We start from the raw sequence: 16,886 nt of genomic DNA, 5'->3' as shown, positions 1-16,886 counted from the left end.
AGTTCAATCTTGGTTTCATCGGACCAGAGAATCTTGTTTCTCATGGTCTGAAAGTTTTTAGGTGCCTTTTGGCAAACTCCAAGTGGGCTGTCATGTGCCTTTTCCTGAGGAGTGGCTTCTGTCGGGTCTCTCTACCATAAAGGCCTGATTGGTGGAGTGCTGCAGAGATGGTTGTCCTTCTGGAAGGTTCTACCATCTCCACAGAGGAACTCTGGAACTCTTTCAGAGTATAATTCGGGTTCTTGTTCACCTCCCTGATCAAGGCCGTTCTCCCCCGATTGCTCAGTTTGGCCAGGTGACCAGCTCTTGGTGGTTCCAAACTGAGCACTGAGAGTTACAATTGAGCGTTTCCTGCAAGACAGGAATGTCAGTCTTCTGCCATGGCCAGCGAAGAGCCCGGATCTCCATCTCATTGAGCACGTCTGGGACCTGATGGATTGGAGGGTGAGGGCTAAGGCCATTCTCCCCAGAAATGTCCGGGAACTTGCAGGTGCCTTAGTGGAAGTGTGGGGTAACATCTCACAGCAAGAACTGGCAAATCTGGTGCAGTCCATGAGGAGGAGATGCACTGCAGTACTTAATGCAGCTGGTGGCCACACCAGATACTGACTGTTACTTTTGATTTTGACCCCCTGTTTGTTCAGGGACACATTATTCCATTTCTGTTAGTCACATGTCTGAGGAACTTATTCAGTTTATGTCTCAGTTGTAGAATCTTATGTTCATACAAATATTTACACAATAAACACAGTTGACAGTGAGAGGACATTTCTTTTTTTGCTAAGTTTATAAGCAGTATGTCAAGGTGGTGAGACATTAGTTAAATATTGAAGTGAGAAAGCATCAAGGGCAACATCTTGCCAAAAGAAACACACCTGCTGCATTTCAACTACCTCCTACCTTGATTATCCGAGGTAGTCGAGTTTCTTGTAAGACGTCTCGTATGAGTCATTCATTGTGGGTTTCTGCGCCAATCACATGTTGCTGCAAACGTGTCTTTCTAATTGCCATATTTGTACTGCACATATCACACAACACACAGCTTGATTACAATTAATTTGTTCCTCCATGTTGCTAACGTGTGCTTCCTTATGCTTCCTCGGTGAAACGGTGCCCAGGAGGATTGTGGCTAGGAGGATTGTGGCTAGAAAACGTCTGCTTCAACACAAGTGTTCTGGCCCAGTGCACTCGGGGTGAAGTAGTAACACAGGCTAATACATTTCTCCATTCTGTCCAAGACAGTCAGATTTAATTGTTCCAAGTTCGTACAGCAGTAGATGAGGTATATAATATTAGCAATAGCTTATAACCTCTATCCAACTGTTGGCCATGACGGAGCACTGATAGTTTTCTACCATTCTGTCCAAGACCGATCTAATGGTTCCAAATGCATACAGCAACAGACTAAAGCATATGATCTCAGCCGCAATACCTCCTACCTTGAAACGTCCTCCTCCTACCGCAATACCACATACCATACCAATACTACTGGTTGCCTATCTAGTCTATTGTCAAAGGTACTTGGACCTGGCATTGCTTTACGGTCTGTATCCAACCTACACTCACTATTGCACTTATAAACACAACTAGCCCTAGTTGTTTTCACCATACTGTAAATGTACAAATTATTTTGTCCTTGACAATATAAACCATTATATAACAGTTGAAGAAGGGCTTGATTCCACTTCAAATCAGGGCTACTTTCAAGTTGAGTGCAACTTCATGTTCCTGTCTCCTCTCCATAAGAGAGCTTTGCGCTGTCCACAAGGGCATAGTTCAACATCTGTCAAAACTGGTCTATTCCACCCACTCTGTGGCATTGCCATTCCATCCCCCAATCCGGTGCAGGATTATAGGATAGGCAGGGCAGCCCTAAGACCTCTGCGTTCCTACAGAGCACTTCACTTTGGATGGATTAAACCTTTAGTAGACTGCCCTGCTGTCACACTAACCTGTATTCACTATAGTGTCGAAAAGGCCCATTGGCACCCATTGGAGAGAAATTGGAAGAAAATGGATCTGGAGACCATTGCAAAATGCTGTAAGAGTGACATGCTTAGGTGACACTCACACATCAGCCAGCACAGTCATCAACAGGGAAGCTTCTGTTTAACGTTGTCAATAGTGATCAGTGCTCTTATAAGGGTTTTGCTATTAGAGCATGCCAGCAGTAGGTGCCACGACACAAGAAATAAAGAAATGTACTTGTCAAAGAAGGTGCATTGCCTTGGCCGGCGACAACAGTGACCAGACTGGGGCAGATGCACGCACGTCTCACACAACAGTAGGTTGCACGTGCGTGCACACATATACTAATAGCTCATACGTGTCACATGCAGACGCACACAGACACACACAACAGGAGCCTGCCAGCCTCGCTGTTTGGCCGGCTGCTCGCGTGTGGATGTAAACAGCCCTCTTGCCGAGACTCAACAACACGCCCACAAATCCGACCGGAGCCCACTGCATATATCCTGCCTGCTAATTTAAAGCTAGCCAGAGAAGGCATGAATCACCCAGCTGAGAAGCCTCGGCACAAAACAGGGATATGAGCCCAGCCTTTAATTATTAGATGCATAATCACATCACTTCTTATGCTGGTATAAAAAAAACACCTGTGCTTATGGTACAATGGGAGTCTATAGTGTAGGAGTGTATGAGTGTAATGCTGCAAGCAGGAAGGGGAAGCAACAGCCGCTCTGCGACAGCAACAGTTGGCTCTCAACAGTCAGAGAGTTAGCTACGCCACAGAGAGGAAGACGCACAGACACACCGGCCCTCGGCAACCACAGGTACTATAGAAGGAAAAGGAGGAGAGAGGGGGAGAAAAGGATGAGGTAAAAAAGACTCAGCCACACCTGCCGGTTACTCCGCAACCAGACATTGAAGAAAGGAACGAAGGAAGAAGAAGAGGACAAGAACGAGAGAGAAATTGTCTCTACTCACTTGAGTCGTCAGAGTCATAGCCTTCCATGTCCGGCTCCTCCTCCTTCTTGCCGGTTGCTGCGTGTGACAGGGCGGCGGCAGCGCCGCCAAAGGCCCGGCCCGGGTCATCATCGGTGTGGGAGCATGCCGGGTCATCCCCAGAGTTCTGGCTGGCCGAGGAGGAGCGCAGCGAGCTGGCCCGGATGAGGGCGGGGGGTACTGTGGGGGGGAGACCCCGCGGGTAGCGGGGGAAGTAGTCAGAGATCTGCTTGATGGGCTGGATGGGGCCAGGGCACACATCAATGGCCATGTGCTCCTGGATGCTGATGGTGGTCTTCTCGCCTTTGCGTTGTGTCATGCATGCGATCCCTTGGAGCTCCCACCCAGCCCAGTCAAGACCCAGTCAAAACAATAACAATTCCCCAGGTGCCTCCCAAAACACAAAAAAAGGCTTCTCGAAAAGTAAACTAATAACACCAAAGCCAGCAAGACAAGATTTTTATGGAATGTTTTTCTCTTTTTACGTTGTTCCTCTGAAGTCTATCCCTAAAGAAAAAGCCTGTAGCCCCAGTGGAGAGAGAGCTCCTGGCTGTGAGTGAGATGAGTAGGTCCTGGTGGCGCCTCGGACTCCCCCCTTCTAGCCTGCGCTGCACTGGGCTACATGGAGAGCCGTGGCTGGTCCACCCTGCAAGCTCTAACCATGCTGTCGGTCTGCCTCACACACACTGCTGCCTGCCTGCACTCTCTACCGTGCTCCCTCTCTCTCTACATCCCTCTCTCCCTCTACCTCTACTCTACACCCTGTCTGCAGCTGTGTGTGTGTGTGTGTGTGTGTGTGTGTGTGTGTGTGTGTGTGTGTAAGGGAGGGAGGGAGGGAGGTATTAGTGAGGACGGAGGAGGGATCAGCTGATGTCACTGCTTAGCAACCGAGCAGTAAACAGGAACCGCCGGTGCGGGTACTTAATTATGCTATTAGTCCCCATCCATCTGTCAGCAGGAAGGAGGCTCTGCCGTGTGTGTGAGAGAAAGGGCAGAAAGAGAGATATTGCAGAAAATACCTAAGTGTGTGTGCGTGCGCAAGCTGTGGAGTGAAATACAAAATGTGCGTCTGAGGGACCACAACCGTACATGTAAGTGTGTGTGTGCCCAGAAGTGTGTGTGTGAGAGAGATAGTGAGAGTGTTGTGTGTCACAGACAGGGAGAGAGTCGGGAACTAACCAGCGCTTCCAAAATCCCCAGATACTTAAAGACCATGTTTGGAATGAGCAGTGAGACAATTCAGTATGCCAGGTCAGTATGCCAGGTCACCTTCTCACCAAGTAATCTCTAGAGAAACAGGTGCTGAATAACTACGATCAACATAATAACAATTAAGACTTGAAAAATGGTCTGAGTAGTAACACTCCTCACATATTACAGCCCAGGTGGTTGTGGGTTCAATCTCCACAACCACTTATGCTGGGTCTTAACTTAAATCAGTCATTATCAAAAATGATGAGTGTCACGAAAGAGTGGGCAAACAACCTCCCCCTGGGTGGAAAGTCGTTACTGTTCTTGAAAATCACTGAAATTTCTAGGACATTTTTTCTTACCTTTTTTAACTACAAAAATAGTTGAAAAGTAAACTAATAACACGTTAAAATAGTAGTGGTATGGTGCGGGAGATAATGGATTAGTGTAAAAGTGGTGAAATATCTCATTACACCCCGTTAGAGCTGAAAGTGTTTTTATGAGTCCATATTCATGTGACTTGAATTGCCTTTTTGCAAAGCATGTGCTTGAAAATGGGCCCCAAACATTGATTGTGTGTGTTTTTCAGAAACACCTGCTCCAAGAGCGGAAATTTTCCATGGTGCCTGCTCACAATGCAAACAGTGATGCATCTAACACACTGATAATTGAGACATCCATAAGAGTGACTTTAATCTCACTTGAAAGTTCATGAGCCCACATGACATGAGTCTTACTTGAGTTTGACAGGAGTCAGGCAAGTCATGTAATCCATTCATCAACAAATCACTTGATTAAGCAATCTGTCAACCTGCCATTCAAAATGTACATTAGACAAATAAAGTATCTTATCAAAAACTATAGAAAAAATAACCAACACGCTCAGAAATACATTTGCCCTCTTTTGGGGTCTGTTCTTGTCATAATTGGGAGAAAAAAAACGAAAAAAAAAACGTTTGAGTGATTCAATACAATTAAGCTATTAAGTCATTCACGTGTCAGTGGTGTGGGGCGGACATTTTTTAAGGGAAAATACTGAATGAGTGCAAATTAATTCCCAATCTATTTCTGACAATCCCTCAGGAGGATTTCTCTTTTACATCCTTGAAGGTACTTACGAGTGCACATTTCATTTGCATTCACGTTCCAAATCTTTACACAAGGAAAACAAAGACCCAAGTAAGAAAATAAGAAATGCCCATGTCCATTGCCCTCGTTCACAGAGTCAAGATGGCAGAGAGTTGATGGACAGAGTTTCTTATGAAATCAATATTCGAGTGAGGTGACAAACAGGCAAACACTATTTGTGGGACATGTTGATGTTAAATAGGTTGACGAGATGATTGCAAACGGTGCCAAACGTGTTGCTTTCTATCTGGAGTTTAACGTTTCGAAGAAGCTATCTTACGTATCTGGAAAACTGAAGAGGCTATCTTATCTATTTAAAAGGAGATTCTGAAGGTTCTTTAAAAAATGTGGTCCCGCATTATTGGAAGTGTATCTTATGAAGGCTTTATAAAGCATTTGTATAAGCTTTATAAGCACTACATAAATCGTTACAGTTCATCTATAACTGTTTTTCATGCTCTATAAAGGGTTAATACATGTGAACAAATAAATTGTGAATCTTTAGAGAGTATTATATACGGTTATAGATGATTTGTGAAGCATCTATGTAGTGCTTATGAAGCCTTCGTAAGATGCACTTCAAATAAAGCAGGACCAAAAATGTGTTCGACGGACACTGGTACATTTCCAACCTCACTTGCTATAGGTTCTGTTACAGCTCTTTGATTTGGAATATTGGAATGTAATTTAAAAAGAGACATTTTAATTCATTAACTGTCACAGTTCAGAGTCAACATTAAATCCAAATACATTTCACAGAGATGTTTCTTAACTATGGCTTAATCAATTATACTCAAGGAATTTTATTTAAAACTAAAATGTTGCATTGTGTGATAACGCACTACTGGAGAAAGTGGCCACGTGGAAAAGAGCGTTCAGATAAAACATAGGTCTATTCCAGGATGTAAGAGACCCTTTAATGGAGATTTGTCCAACACGCCAGCCAAACTCCACCCTCTTGATAAAGATTACGAGAACATTGCAAGGGCAGACCAGAGCAGCTCCAAATTCAACCTGGTCCTTCTCAACCATAAGTGGTGGGCGTAACTGTGTAGAACAGTGGGTGTAACAGTGTGTAGAACAGTGGGTGCAACAGCGTGTAGAACAGTGGGTGTAACAGCGTGTAGAACAGTGGGTGTAACAGCGTGTAGAACAGTGGGTGTAACAGCGTGTAGAACAGTGTGTAACAAAGCGTGTAGAACAGTGGGTTTAACAGCGTGTAGAACAGTGGGTGTAACAGCGTGGTTAGAACAGTGGGTGTGTAACAGCGTGTAGAACGTGGGTGTAACAGCGTTGAGACGGTGGGGTTAACAGGTGTAGAACGGTGGTGTAACAGCGTGTAGAACGGTGGGTGTAACCAGCGCTGTAGAACGGTGGGTGTAACAGCGTGTAGAACGGTGGTGTAACAGCGTGTAGAACGGTGGGTGTAACAGCGTGTAGAACGGTGGGTGCAACAGCGTTGGAGAACAGTGGGTGTAACAGCGTGTAGAACAGGGGGTGTAACAGCGTGTAGAACAGTGGGTGTAACAGCGTGTAGAACGGGGGTGTAACAGCGTGTAGAACGGTGGGTGTAACAGCGTGTAGAACGGTGGGTGTGCAACAGCGTGTTAGAACGGTGGGTGAACAGCGTGTAGAACGGTGGCGTGTAACAGCGTGTAGAACAGTGGGTGGAACAGCGTGTAGAACAGTGGGTGTAACAGCGTGTAGAACAGTGGGTGTAACAGCGTGTAGAACAGTGGTGTAACAGCGTGTAGAACAGTGGTGTAAAACAGCTGTAGAACAGATGGGTGTAACAGCGTGTTAGAACAGTGGGTGTAACAGCGTGTAGAACAGTGGGTGTAACAGCGTGTAGAACGGTGGTGTAACAGCGTGTAAACGGTGGGTGTAACAGCGTGTTAGAACGGTGGTGTAACAGCGTGTACAACGGTGGGTGTAACAGCGTTGTAGAACGGTGGGTGCAACAGCGTGTAGAACGGTTGGTGAACAGCGTGTGTAGAACAGTGGGTTAACAGCGTGTAGAACAGTGGGTGTAACAGGCGTGAAGCGTTAGAACAGTGGGTGTAACAGCGTGTGTAACAGTGGGTGTAACAGCGTATTAGAAACAGGGTGTAACAGCGTGTAGAACAGTGGGTGTGAACAGCGTGTAGAACAGTGGGTGTAACAGCGTGTAGAACAGTGTGTAACAGCGTGCTAGAACAGTGGGTGTAACAGCGTGTAGAACAGTGGGTGTAACAGCGTGTAGAACAGTGGGTGTAACAGCGTGTAGAACAGTGGGTGTAACAGTGTGTAGAACAGTGGGTGTAACAGTGTGTAGAACAGTGTTTGAAGCCTCCTCTACAAAAGAACACTGGATCATCTTCAGAGCTGCTGAGAGTTGCACTGCTTTGGTGAGACACGTTGGGTATGGAAATGAAATGGCACTTGTTTACATGGTTTTCAACTGAATCTGTAGGAAACATGTACTACAGCTTATGATGACTGCTTAAACAAAGTGATCATACCTTTTTTCTTTTTCATAAGCTTTGCCTTCAGGTGGGGGAGTTCATCGGAAGATGATGATTAGATATCATACAATGATTAAAGCCAACAGTTCATATTAAATTGCGATCATAAGGTCAAGTCTACATACTTTCACCCGACACAAATTAATCATACTGTACACATCACTGTGTAAATTAAGTTGATATAGTGAGAATTGTCATGTTTGCAAAATAAAATGATTCTCCATCAACAAGGATCAGATCATTTGCACAACATATTATTCTATGGCAGCCAAACTAGTGGCTCTTGCGTAACTCTGACCGGCAATAACAGAAGACAAAATCTTCAGGCGTACTAGCTGAACCACTAGGTTTAGAGATAGAATCCAAGTTGACCAAACTCTATGAATGAATTTCTCTCAGACTAAGCTGAACTTGTCATGCTTCATAATCAGAAAATGCTTTGAGAATCCCTAAGACAAACTTGCCATGCCATGGTTTTATGCAACTGAATTTATTGGAGATGGAATGCAGACCAAAAAAGGGGTATTAGGCAGAATGAAAAACAAAGGATTTATCACGCACAGAAAAGCTGCTGCCCTTTGGCTCTCACACAGAGCTTTAGTGTTGTCCCCTTGAATATAGTATATCTGTGTGTATATCAAATAAACATTATTTTAAAAGGGAAAGTATCGTATCTCATCTTCTAATGCATCATTTTATAATTCAAGGCAGCACCTCTATTCATGTTGTTTACGGAAAGACCTTTTCTTTTGTATGTGTTTGATAAAAGGCAGAATCAGCACTCTTTTGCTCCCTGCCGAATCAGCAGAGAGCAAAGGGATAGGAACGAATGCATGGGGAAGATACTTTTAGTGTATGTGGACACCTGCTCGTCAAACAACTAATTCCAAAATCATGGGCATTAAATATGGAGATGGTCCCCCCCTTTGCTGCTATAACAGCCTCCACTCTTCTGGGAAGGCTTTCCACTAGATGTTGGGCACTGATGTTGGAGGATTAGGCCTGGCTCGCAGTCAGCGTTCCAATTCATCCTAAGGTGTTCGCTGGGATTGAGGTCAGGGCTCTGTGCAGGCCAGTCAAGTTCTTCCACACCGATCTCAACAAACAATTTCTGTATGGACCTCGCTTTGTGAAAGGGGGCATTGTCATGCTGAAACAGGAAAGGGCCTTCCCCAAACTGTTGCAACAAAGTTGGAAGCACAGAATTGTCTAGAATGTAATTGTATGCTGTAGCGTTAAGATTTCCCTTCATTGGAACTAAGGGCCCTAGCCCGAAACCATGAAAAACAGCCCCAGACCATTATTCCTCATCCACCAAACTTTACAGTTGGCACTATGCATTCAGGCAGGTAGCGTTCTCCTGGCGTCTGCCAAACCCATATTTGTCCGTCAGACTGCCAGATGGTGAAGCGTGATTCATCATTCCAGAGAACGCATTTCCGCTGCTCCAGAGTCCAATGGCGGCGAACTTTGCACCACTCCTGCTGACGCTTGGCATTGTGCATGGTGTTCTTAGGCTTGTGTGCAGCTGCTCGGCCATGAAACCCATTTCATGAAGCTCCCGCATAACAGTTATTGTGCTAACGTTGCTTCCAGAGGCAGTTTGGAACTCGGTAGTGAGTGCTGCAACCGAGGACAGACGATTGTTAAGCACTACGCGCGTCAGCGGTCCCGTTCTGTAAGCTTGTGTGGCCTACCACTTTGCAGCTGCTCCTAGACATTTCCACTTCACAATAACAACAGTTGACCGGGGCAGATCTAACAGTGCAGACAGACGAACTGACTTGTTGGAAAGGTGGTATCCTATGACGGTGCCACGTTGAAAGTCACTTAGCTCTTCAGTAAGGCCATTCTACTGCCAATGTTTGTCTATGGAGATTGCATGGCTGTGTGCTCGATTTTATACACCTGTCAACAATGGGGGTGGCTGAAATAGCTGAATCCGCAAATTTGAAGGGGTGTCCACATACTTTTGTATATATAGTGTATAGTAGAACATTTACATCAACAGGTGGATGGTAAGAGCTTAGTAGTGGTAGACCATCAATAACTCCAGTATTAAAATCTATTTGCATTGCAACACAGTCACAGTGCAGCATAATGGAAATTCCAGGGGTCTCAATTGTGAACTGCATTACTTTTTCACATAAGCGACGAATGCACCCTTCTGCCAATCTGAACTGAGTATTCCGCCAAACACTGGTTTAAGAACAAATATATTTCAACGTATTCAGTATGTTGATAATGGGGCCCCAGGTATTTGAGGTATTTAAGGATATTGGTTGAATTAAGCCCACAGCCTACTGTGTAGAGCACAGTAAGACATGGACACTAGTAGGGCTGTTGCAGTGACAGTATTACCGCCACACCGGCAGTCATGAGTCATGACCGCAGTACAATTTCACGTGACCGCAGAGTCACGGTAATCTCCTTTTATGCACTCTGGACATGCTTTGGTAGTACCCAACTTGCTAACGACCATCAGGTCCTAATAGCCTGGTACCCGGGGCTCTATTGTCTTTGACATCAATGCAAATGCAATCGAAAATCACATCCAACACTTACCATCAAAACAGTATTGTACATTTAAACTCACTTTTTAACTTTATCAATTTGAAGAAAGAAGTTCAACAACAGGTTGAAACTGAGTGGAAAACATGGTCGTTGTGGATGTTTCAAAGCCTAACAAAGAAATGGACAGTGCTTTCTAAGGTGATGATTTAATTAAAAAACACCAATGCGCATATTAGAGCTTATGCATATGTATAGTCTTATGAGGCCAAGCCCGAAAAAAAACTATTGTGCTGTTATACAATACATAAGGCGCATCAGCGGCTTATATGCAGCTTGTATGCATGGAGGACTGGAGATGCTAAACTTGTTTATGTTAATTAATGGTCAATTACCGTGACACCGGCAGACTTTTGCATGACAATAACCGGCTGACAAATGTTTATGACCGCTGCAGCCATAGACACTAGTTTACAATGTGCTGTATCAAGATGCAGTGTGAACTCTGTATTGGAGAGACATGAGGCACCAGGGGATTCCAGGATCCGAGAAGAGAGCTCGATTCAGAATCAGGAGACGGAGAGGAAAGGGGGATCAGATCAGCCGACACAAAGCCTCTCTTTGAGGTGCAGATGTGATATGGAAATAGAACATTGTGCCCTCACTGGTTGCAGTGAGAACTCGCCCTGCATCACCTTTGAGAGACAAACACTTTAAGGGAAGCTGAGATAGATTGGGTAGCCTAATACTATAGAAAGGAGTGTCATGCTGTATAGTATTCCCACAGTATGTTTTAAATATTGTTTGTCCCAATATGAATTTATTGAAATAATAGTACTTACGAGACTGAGAACATATTATAGGAACGTCGATGTACGTCGATAGGCAAGTCATTTATTCAAACAGAACGTAAGCAACAAACACTGATCCGGTGGCTGCTCTTCTGTAGGGGTGGGAGGGCCAATAGATTAGAGGTGGCAGAACAAAGTACTCGTGTTGGGGTGTAGGGTTTGAGCTTAGCCTGAAGGTAGGGAGTCGCAGTTCTTCTTGCTGCTCCGTAGGCAAGCACCAGGGTCTTGAAGAGGATGCGAGCCTCGACAGAAAGCGTGCCAGTGGAGTGTGCGGAGGGGTGGGGTGACATGGAAGAACTTGGGAAGGTTGAACACCAGGCAGRCTGCGGCATCCTTGATACATTGCAGGGGTTTGATGGCATAAGCGAGGAGCACCGCCAACAAAGAGTTGCAGTAGTGTAGACAGGAGATGACAAGTGCCTGGATTAGCACCTACGTACGCAGCTGCCACGGAGTCATCAACTGTGATGTTGAGGTCTTGGAGTGGACAGGGCTTCTCCGGGAGGAAGAACAGCTCCGTCTTGTCGAGTTTGAGCTTAAGGTTGTGGGCAGACATCCAAACGGAGACGTCTGCCAGGTACGCAGAGATGCGTGTCGCCACCTTGGTGTCAGTAGGGGGGAAAGAGTAAAGTAGTTGAGTGTAATCCGCATAACAATGATAGGAGAGACCATGTGAGGATATAACGGAGCGCAGTGTAAAGAGAAAAAAGTAGAGAGCCTATAACAGAGCCCTGGGGGACACCAGTAGTGAGAGCATGTGGTGCAGACACATATCATCTCCACACCACCTGGTAGGAGTGACCCGCCAGGTAGGATGCAATCCAGCAGTGTGCAGAGCCTGAGACGCCCAGCACTGAGAGGGTGGAGAGGAGGATCTGATGGTTCATGGTGTCAAATGACAGTCTTCTCTCTGTCTCCTCACTTTACCGCTTGACCAATCCCTCTTACACTTTCATTGTCCTCTTCCCTACCTCTCTCTCACACAGCAGTTTCCAACATGGAAAAGTGTTTTTGCATTTGATACCTGTAGAATTGTTGCATAAAGCAAATCATGCTGGCATGGGGGAATGAGCTACAAACCCTCAAACCTTGTCAGTCAGGGAATTGTAGGATTAGTTGTGGATTTGTGTGTGTGGGGGGGGCTTGTAAAACAAACCAGAGAGCATGATATTCTGAATACTAATGCTATTGACTTGTAAACATGAAAAAGGAAGAAATAAGGCATTTCAATACATTCAAATTGGAAAGCATTACAGGTTAAAACAGATAGTTTGGGTTATTTATTTCCCCAGAGTCAGGTGMACTAGTGGATACTATTTTTATGTCTCCATGTTCAGTTTGAAGGAAGCTGCCTACTAGCTTTAGCACAATTGCTTACTAGCATTAGCACAATGAGTGGAAGTCTAGTCATTGCACAAACAAAACTTCCTTCATACTGGGCGCAGAGACATAAAAAGGGTATCCATGAGTTAATCTGACTCTGGGGAAGTAGATAAAGGGATATCCCTTGAACTATCCCTTTAAAAATATTTGCAGCACAAAACACCTCTCCCCAACATAAGCATGTGTACAGATCTCGACACTACATATTCTCAACGCAATTTCATGCTTTGGCACGAAGGTGTGTGTGTTTACAGGGAAAATGTAGGCAACCAGGGTAACAATGCCTTGATACACACTCATCTCGATAACTGGGAATCCACGCAAAGATAGGGCCATATTTTCAGAACACAGAGGAGAGATGGTGGGGATGCTCTGTGAATCATGCTGTGAACATGCACATCCCGATGATGTGTGTGAACACGGTGAATGAACAAGATAAAATGTTGATGTGAAGCTTTGTTACCCCGGACAAGACCATGATTCTCGGACTTTATCATTATATTCCCCAATGTGTTGTTACATTGAGCTGAGGGTGGTGAGATTTGTGTGGAATGGATTTGGTCTCAACCAATGCAAACAACAACATAATAGTTATCAAAGGTAGCTTTCGTTACTGATGGGGAATCATATGAAACTTGCAATAACATTCAGTAGGAAAAAAGTAAATGTGAATTTAGGAGGGCCAATATGGCTTTCATAACCATTTTTTGTAACAGATTATAAAGCATGACATTTCAATCGAAGAAAGACATTGGAGAAATACTTATTCTGAGAACACCCAAAAATCAGTTGTTTTTCCATGATTCCATTTTACCATGTCATACATTAACTTGTCCACAGTATAACTTAAAACCCATTAAAAAAAAGGAACTCTAAACTATTGACTTCAGTGGACCAGCGACTTAATCCAAGACACCACATGAAGTCTGTGCAGTGGGAAAATACATAATTCATGAATAAATACATTATGAGCTATTATACAGATGCTATAAATACTTCACTTGAGCACGTGGCTAGATATGTATACGGCACGTGTACAAAATCTCGAATACATAAGCAGGGGAGTTGTGGGGATGTAGAGCAGGAAGCCCATGAAGAATAGGTCTACCCGAGCATAGGCCCTAGTGTCAGATTCATACACATTGTGTTTTCCGAGCAGTACAAATCACTGACTGGTTGCATGGTGACAATGACATTTAAACCAGGTACGATAGCCTATTCAATGAACTAGATTACAAATATTGAATATACAATATGCACATAGTGATGTCTTCTGGCCTAGACTATATACTGTAATACCGTCAAGGTAAGCAAACATTTAAGCAATTTGGGAGAACAATCACATTTTCATAGAAAACTGACAACTCTACTGTGACAGGAGGCCAAGCGGTCTAGGTACTAAAGCTGTGCTGATTGCGTTTGATTATGCGAGGACAGTATCTGTGGTTTCAGAAAGCCCACATGGCAGTGATTCCTGGGCAAGATCACTCAACAACCAATTACACTATGTGGGAACCTAATATTGGTATTCTTTGACAAGGTCCATACAAATCAGAGCCTTAGTTGGAGCCAGCTCTGTGAACAATATAAACACTAGCAGATTGTAAGTAAATGGTAGAATAGAACAAACACAATCCATTATTAGGCCTTATGCCAATAAATGAGATGAAGAGACAGGAGCTTCTGTTCTCTTAATCAGAGTACACCAGAAGACGCCAAAGAACAAACAAACAGGGATTTTTTTTTCAGAGATGAATACAAGGCACCTTTTTATTTAATTTTTATTTCACCTTTATTTAACCAGGTAGGCTAGTTGAGAACAAGTTCTCATTTGCAACTGCGACCTGGCCAAGATAAAGCATAGCAGTGTGAACAGACAACAACACAGAGTTACACATGGAGTAAACAATAAACAAGTCAATAACATGGTAGAAAAAAAGAGAATCTATATACAATGTGTGCAAAAGGCATGAGGAGGTAGGCAATAAATCGAATAATTACAATTTGATTAACACTGGAGTGATAAATCATCAGATGATCATGTGCAAGTAGAGATACTGGTGTGCAAAAGAGCAGAAAAGTAAATAAATAAAAGCAGTATGGGGAGTGAGGTAGGTAAATTGGGTGGGCTATATACCGATGGACTATGTACAGCTGCAGCGATCGGTTAGCTGCTCGGATAGCAGATGTTTAAAGTTGTTGAGGGAGATAAAAGTCTCCAACTTCAGAGATTTTTGCAATTCGATCCAGTCGCAGGCAGCAGAGAACTGGAAGGAAAGGCGTCCAAATGAGGTTTTGGCTTTAGGGATGATCAGTGAGATACACCTGCTGGAGCGCGTGCTACGGGTGGGTGTAGCCATCGTGACCAGTGAACTGAGATAAGGCGGCACTTTACCTAGCATAGCCTTGTAGATGACCTGGAGCCAGTGGGTCGACGACGAACATGTAGCGAGGGCCAGCCGACTAGGGCATACAGGTCGCAGTGGTGGGTCGTATAAGGTGCCTTAGTAACAAAACGGATGGCACTGTGATAAACTGCATCCAGTTTGCTGAGTAGAGTATTGGAAGCTATTTTGTAGATGACATCGCCGAAGTCGAGGATCGGTAGGATAGTCAGTTTTACAAGGGTAAGTTTGGCGGCGTGAGTGAAGGAGGCTTTGTTGCGAAATAGAAAGCCGACTCTAGATTTGATTTTGGATTGGAGATGTTTGATATGAGTCTGGAAGGAGAGTTTGCAGTCTAGCCAGACACCTAGGTACTTTAGATGTCCACAATTCTAGGTGAACCGTCCAGGGTGGTGATGCTAGTCGGGCGTGCGGGTGCAGGCAGCGAACGGTTGAAAAGCATGCATTTGGTTTTACTAGCGTTTAAGAGCAGTTGGAGGCCACGGAAGGAGTGTTGTATGGCATTGAAGCTCGTTTGGAGGTTAGATAGCACAGTGTCCAAGGAAGGGCCAGAAGTATACAGAATGGTGTCGTCTGCGTAGAGGTGGATCAGGGAATCGCCCGCAGCAAGAGCAACATCATTGATATATACAGAGAAAAGAGTCGGCCGAGAATGAACCCTTGGTACCCCCAAGAAAGACTGCCAGAGGACCGGACAACATGCCCTCCGATTTGACACACTGAACTCTGTCTGCAAAGTAGTTGGTGAACCAGGCAAGGCAGTCATTAGAAAAACCGAGGCTACTGAGTCTGCCGATAAGAATATGGTGATGACAGAGTCGAAAGCCTTGGCCAGGTCGATGAAGACGGCTGCACAGTACTGTCTTTTATCGATCCGGTTATGATATCGTTTAGTACCTTGAGCGTGGCTGAGGTGCACCCGTGACCGGCTCGGAAACCGGATTGCACAGCGGAGAAGGTACGGTGGGATTCGAGATGGTCAGTGATCTGTTTGTTGACTTGGCTTTCGAAGACCTTAGATAGGCAGGGCAGAAATAGGGGGTCCAGATTGTCAAGCCCAGCTGATTTGTATGGGTCCAGGTTTTCCAGCTCTTTCAGAACATCTGCTATCTGGATTTGGGTAAAGGAGGAGTGGGGAGGCTTGGGCGAGTAGCAGCGGGGGGGGGGCTGTTGGCCAAGGTTGGAGTCGCCAGGAGGAAGGCATGGCCAGCGATTGAGAAATGCTTGTTGAAGTTTTCGATTATCACGGATTTATCGGTGGTGACCGTGTTACCTAGCCTCAGTGCAGTGGGCAGCTGGGAGGAGGCAATGGTTGAACCACTGTACGGCAGTAACTGGAGAAGGGACTGTAGGGTACTTACTAGGGACTGAGGTATGGTGTTCTTATTGGTTACTGAGGTACAGAGCTGTAGTAGGTCAATTCCTGGGCACAAATTTTCCAGAGTAAAGTGTATCTTCAGAGACATGGGGAAAACTCCAGGACTGTCCATCTCCAGGACTGAGGGAAGACATCTGAAGTAGAGTTCTTCTCAGATCTGCGATTGAGATCCGAACCGGATCTGCCAAATTCCCTAACGAACCCGACATGATCCAGTCATAAAAATAAAATATATATATATTTCCGATCTGATACGCATCCGAGGTGGACCAGAGTTGAGAGACAATTGATACAAACACCTGGCACCGACAGATATGGCAGCTCTGCTTCTAGCGCCTATGCAACTTTGCAGTATTTTGTTTTTTTGTTTGTTATTTCTTACATTATTAGCCCAGAATTGTTATTGTGTTATTACCAGTGGTGGAAAAAGTAGCCAACAGTTATACTTGAGTAAAAGTAAAGATACCTTAATAGAAAATGACTCAAGTAAAAGTCACCCAGTAAAATTATACTTGAGTAAAAGTATAAAAGTAAATATACTTAAGTATCAAAAGTAAAAGTATCAATCATT

At 44.6% G+C, this 16,886-nt stretch overlaps 1 protein-coding gene across 4 annotated transcripts in view; it reads right to left on the bottom strand.

The window, feature by feature from the left end:
- The window catches only part of LOC111981685 (double C2-like domain-containing protein beta), a 311,631-nt gene that overhangs the window by 132,538 nt on the left and 162,207 nt on the right, over nt 1-16,886 (bottom strand). For 2 of the 4 annotated variants that reach the window (XM_024013086.2, XM_024013087.2), the window contains one exon: nt 2,947-3,144. The exons of 1 other annotated variant lie outside the window; for it this stretch is intronic. In XM_024013086.2, the coding sequence (XP_023868854.1) occupies nt 2,947-3,144 (198 nt within the window). Of the gene's footprint in view, nt 1-2,946; nt 3,685-16,886 lie in introns of those variants that run through there. One more of the 4 variants, XM_024013088.2, reaches the window with a different exon arrangement.

This window comes from Salvelinus sp. IW2-2015, linkage group LG20 (genome assembly GCF_002910315.2).
Source record: "Salvelinus sp. IW2-2015 linkage group LG20, ASM291031v2, whole genome shotgun sequence".
In the NCBI taxonomy this organism is placed as follows: domain Eukaryota; kingdom Metazoa; phylum Chordata; class Actinopteri; order Salmoniformes; family Salmonidae; genus Salvelinus; species Salvelinus sp. IW2-2015.
Note: the sequence above shows the minus strand (reverse complement) of the source record. Positions and strands in the feature narration are given on the sequence as shown.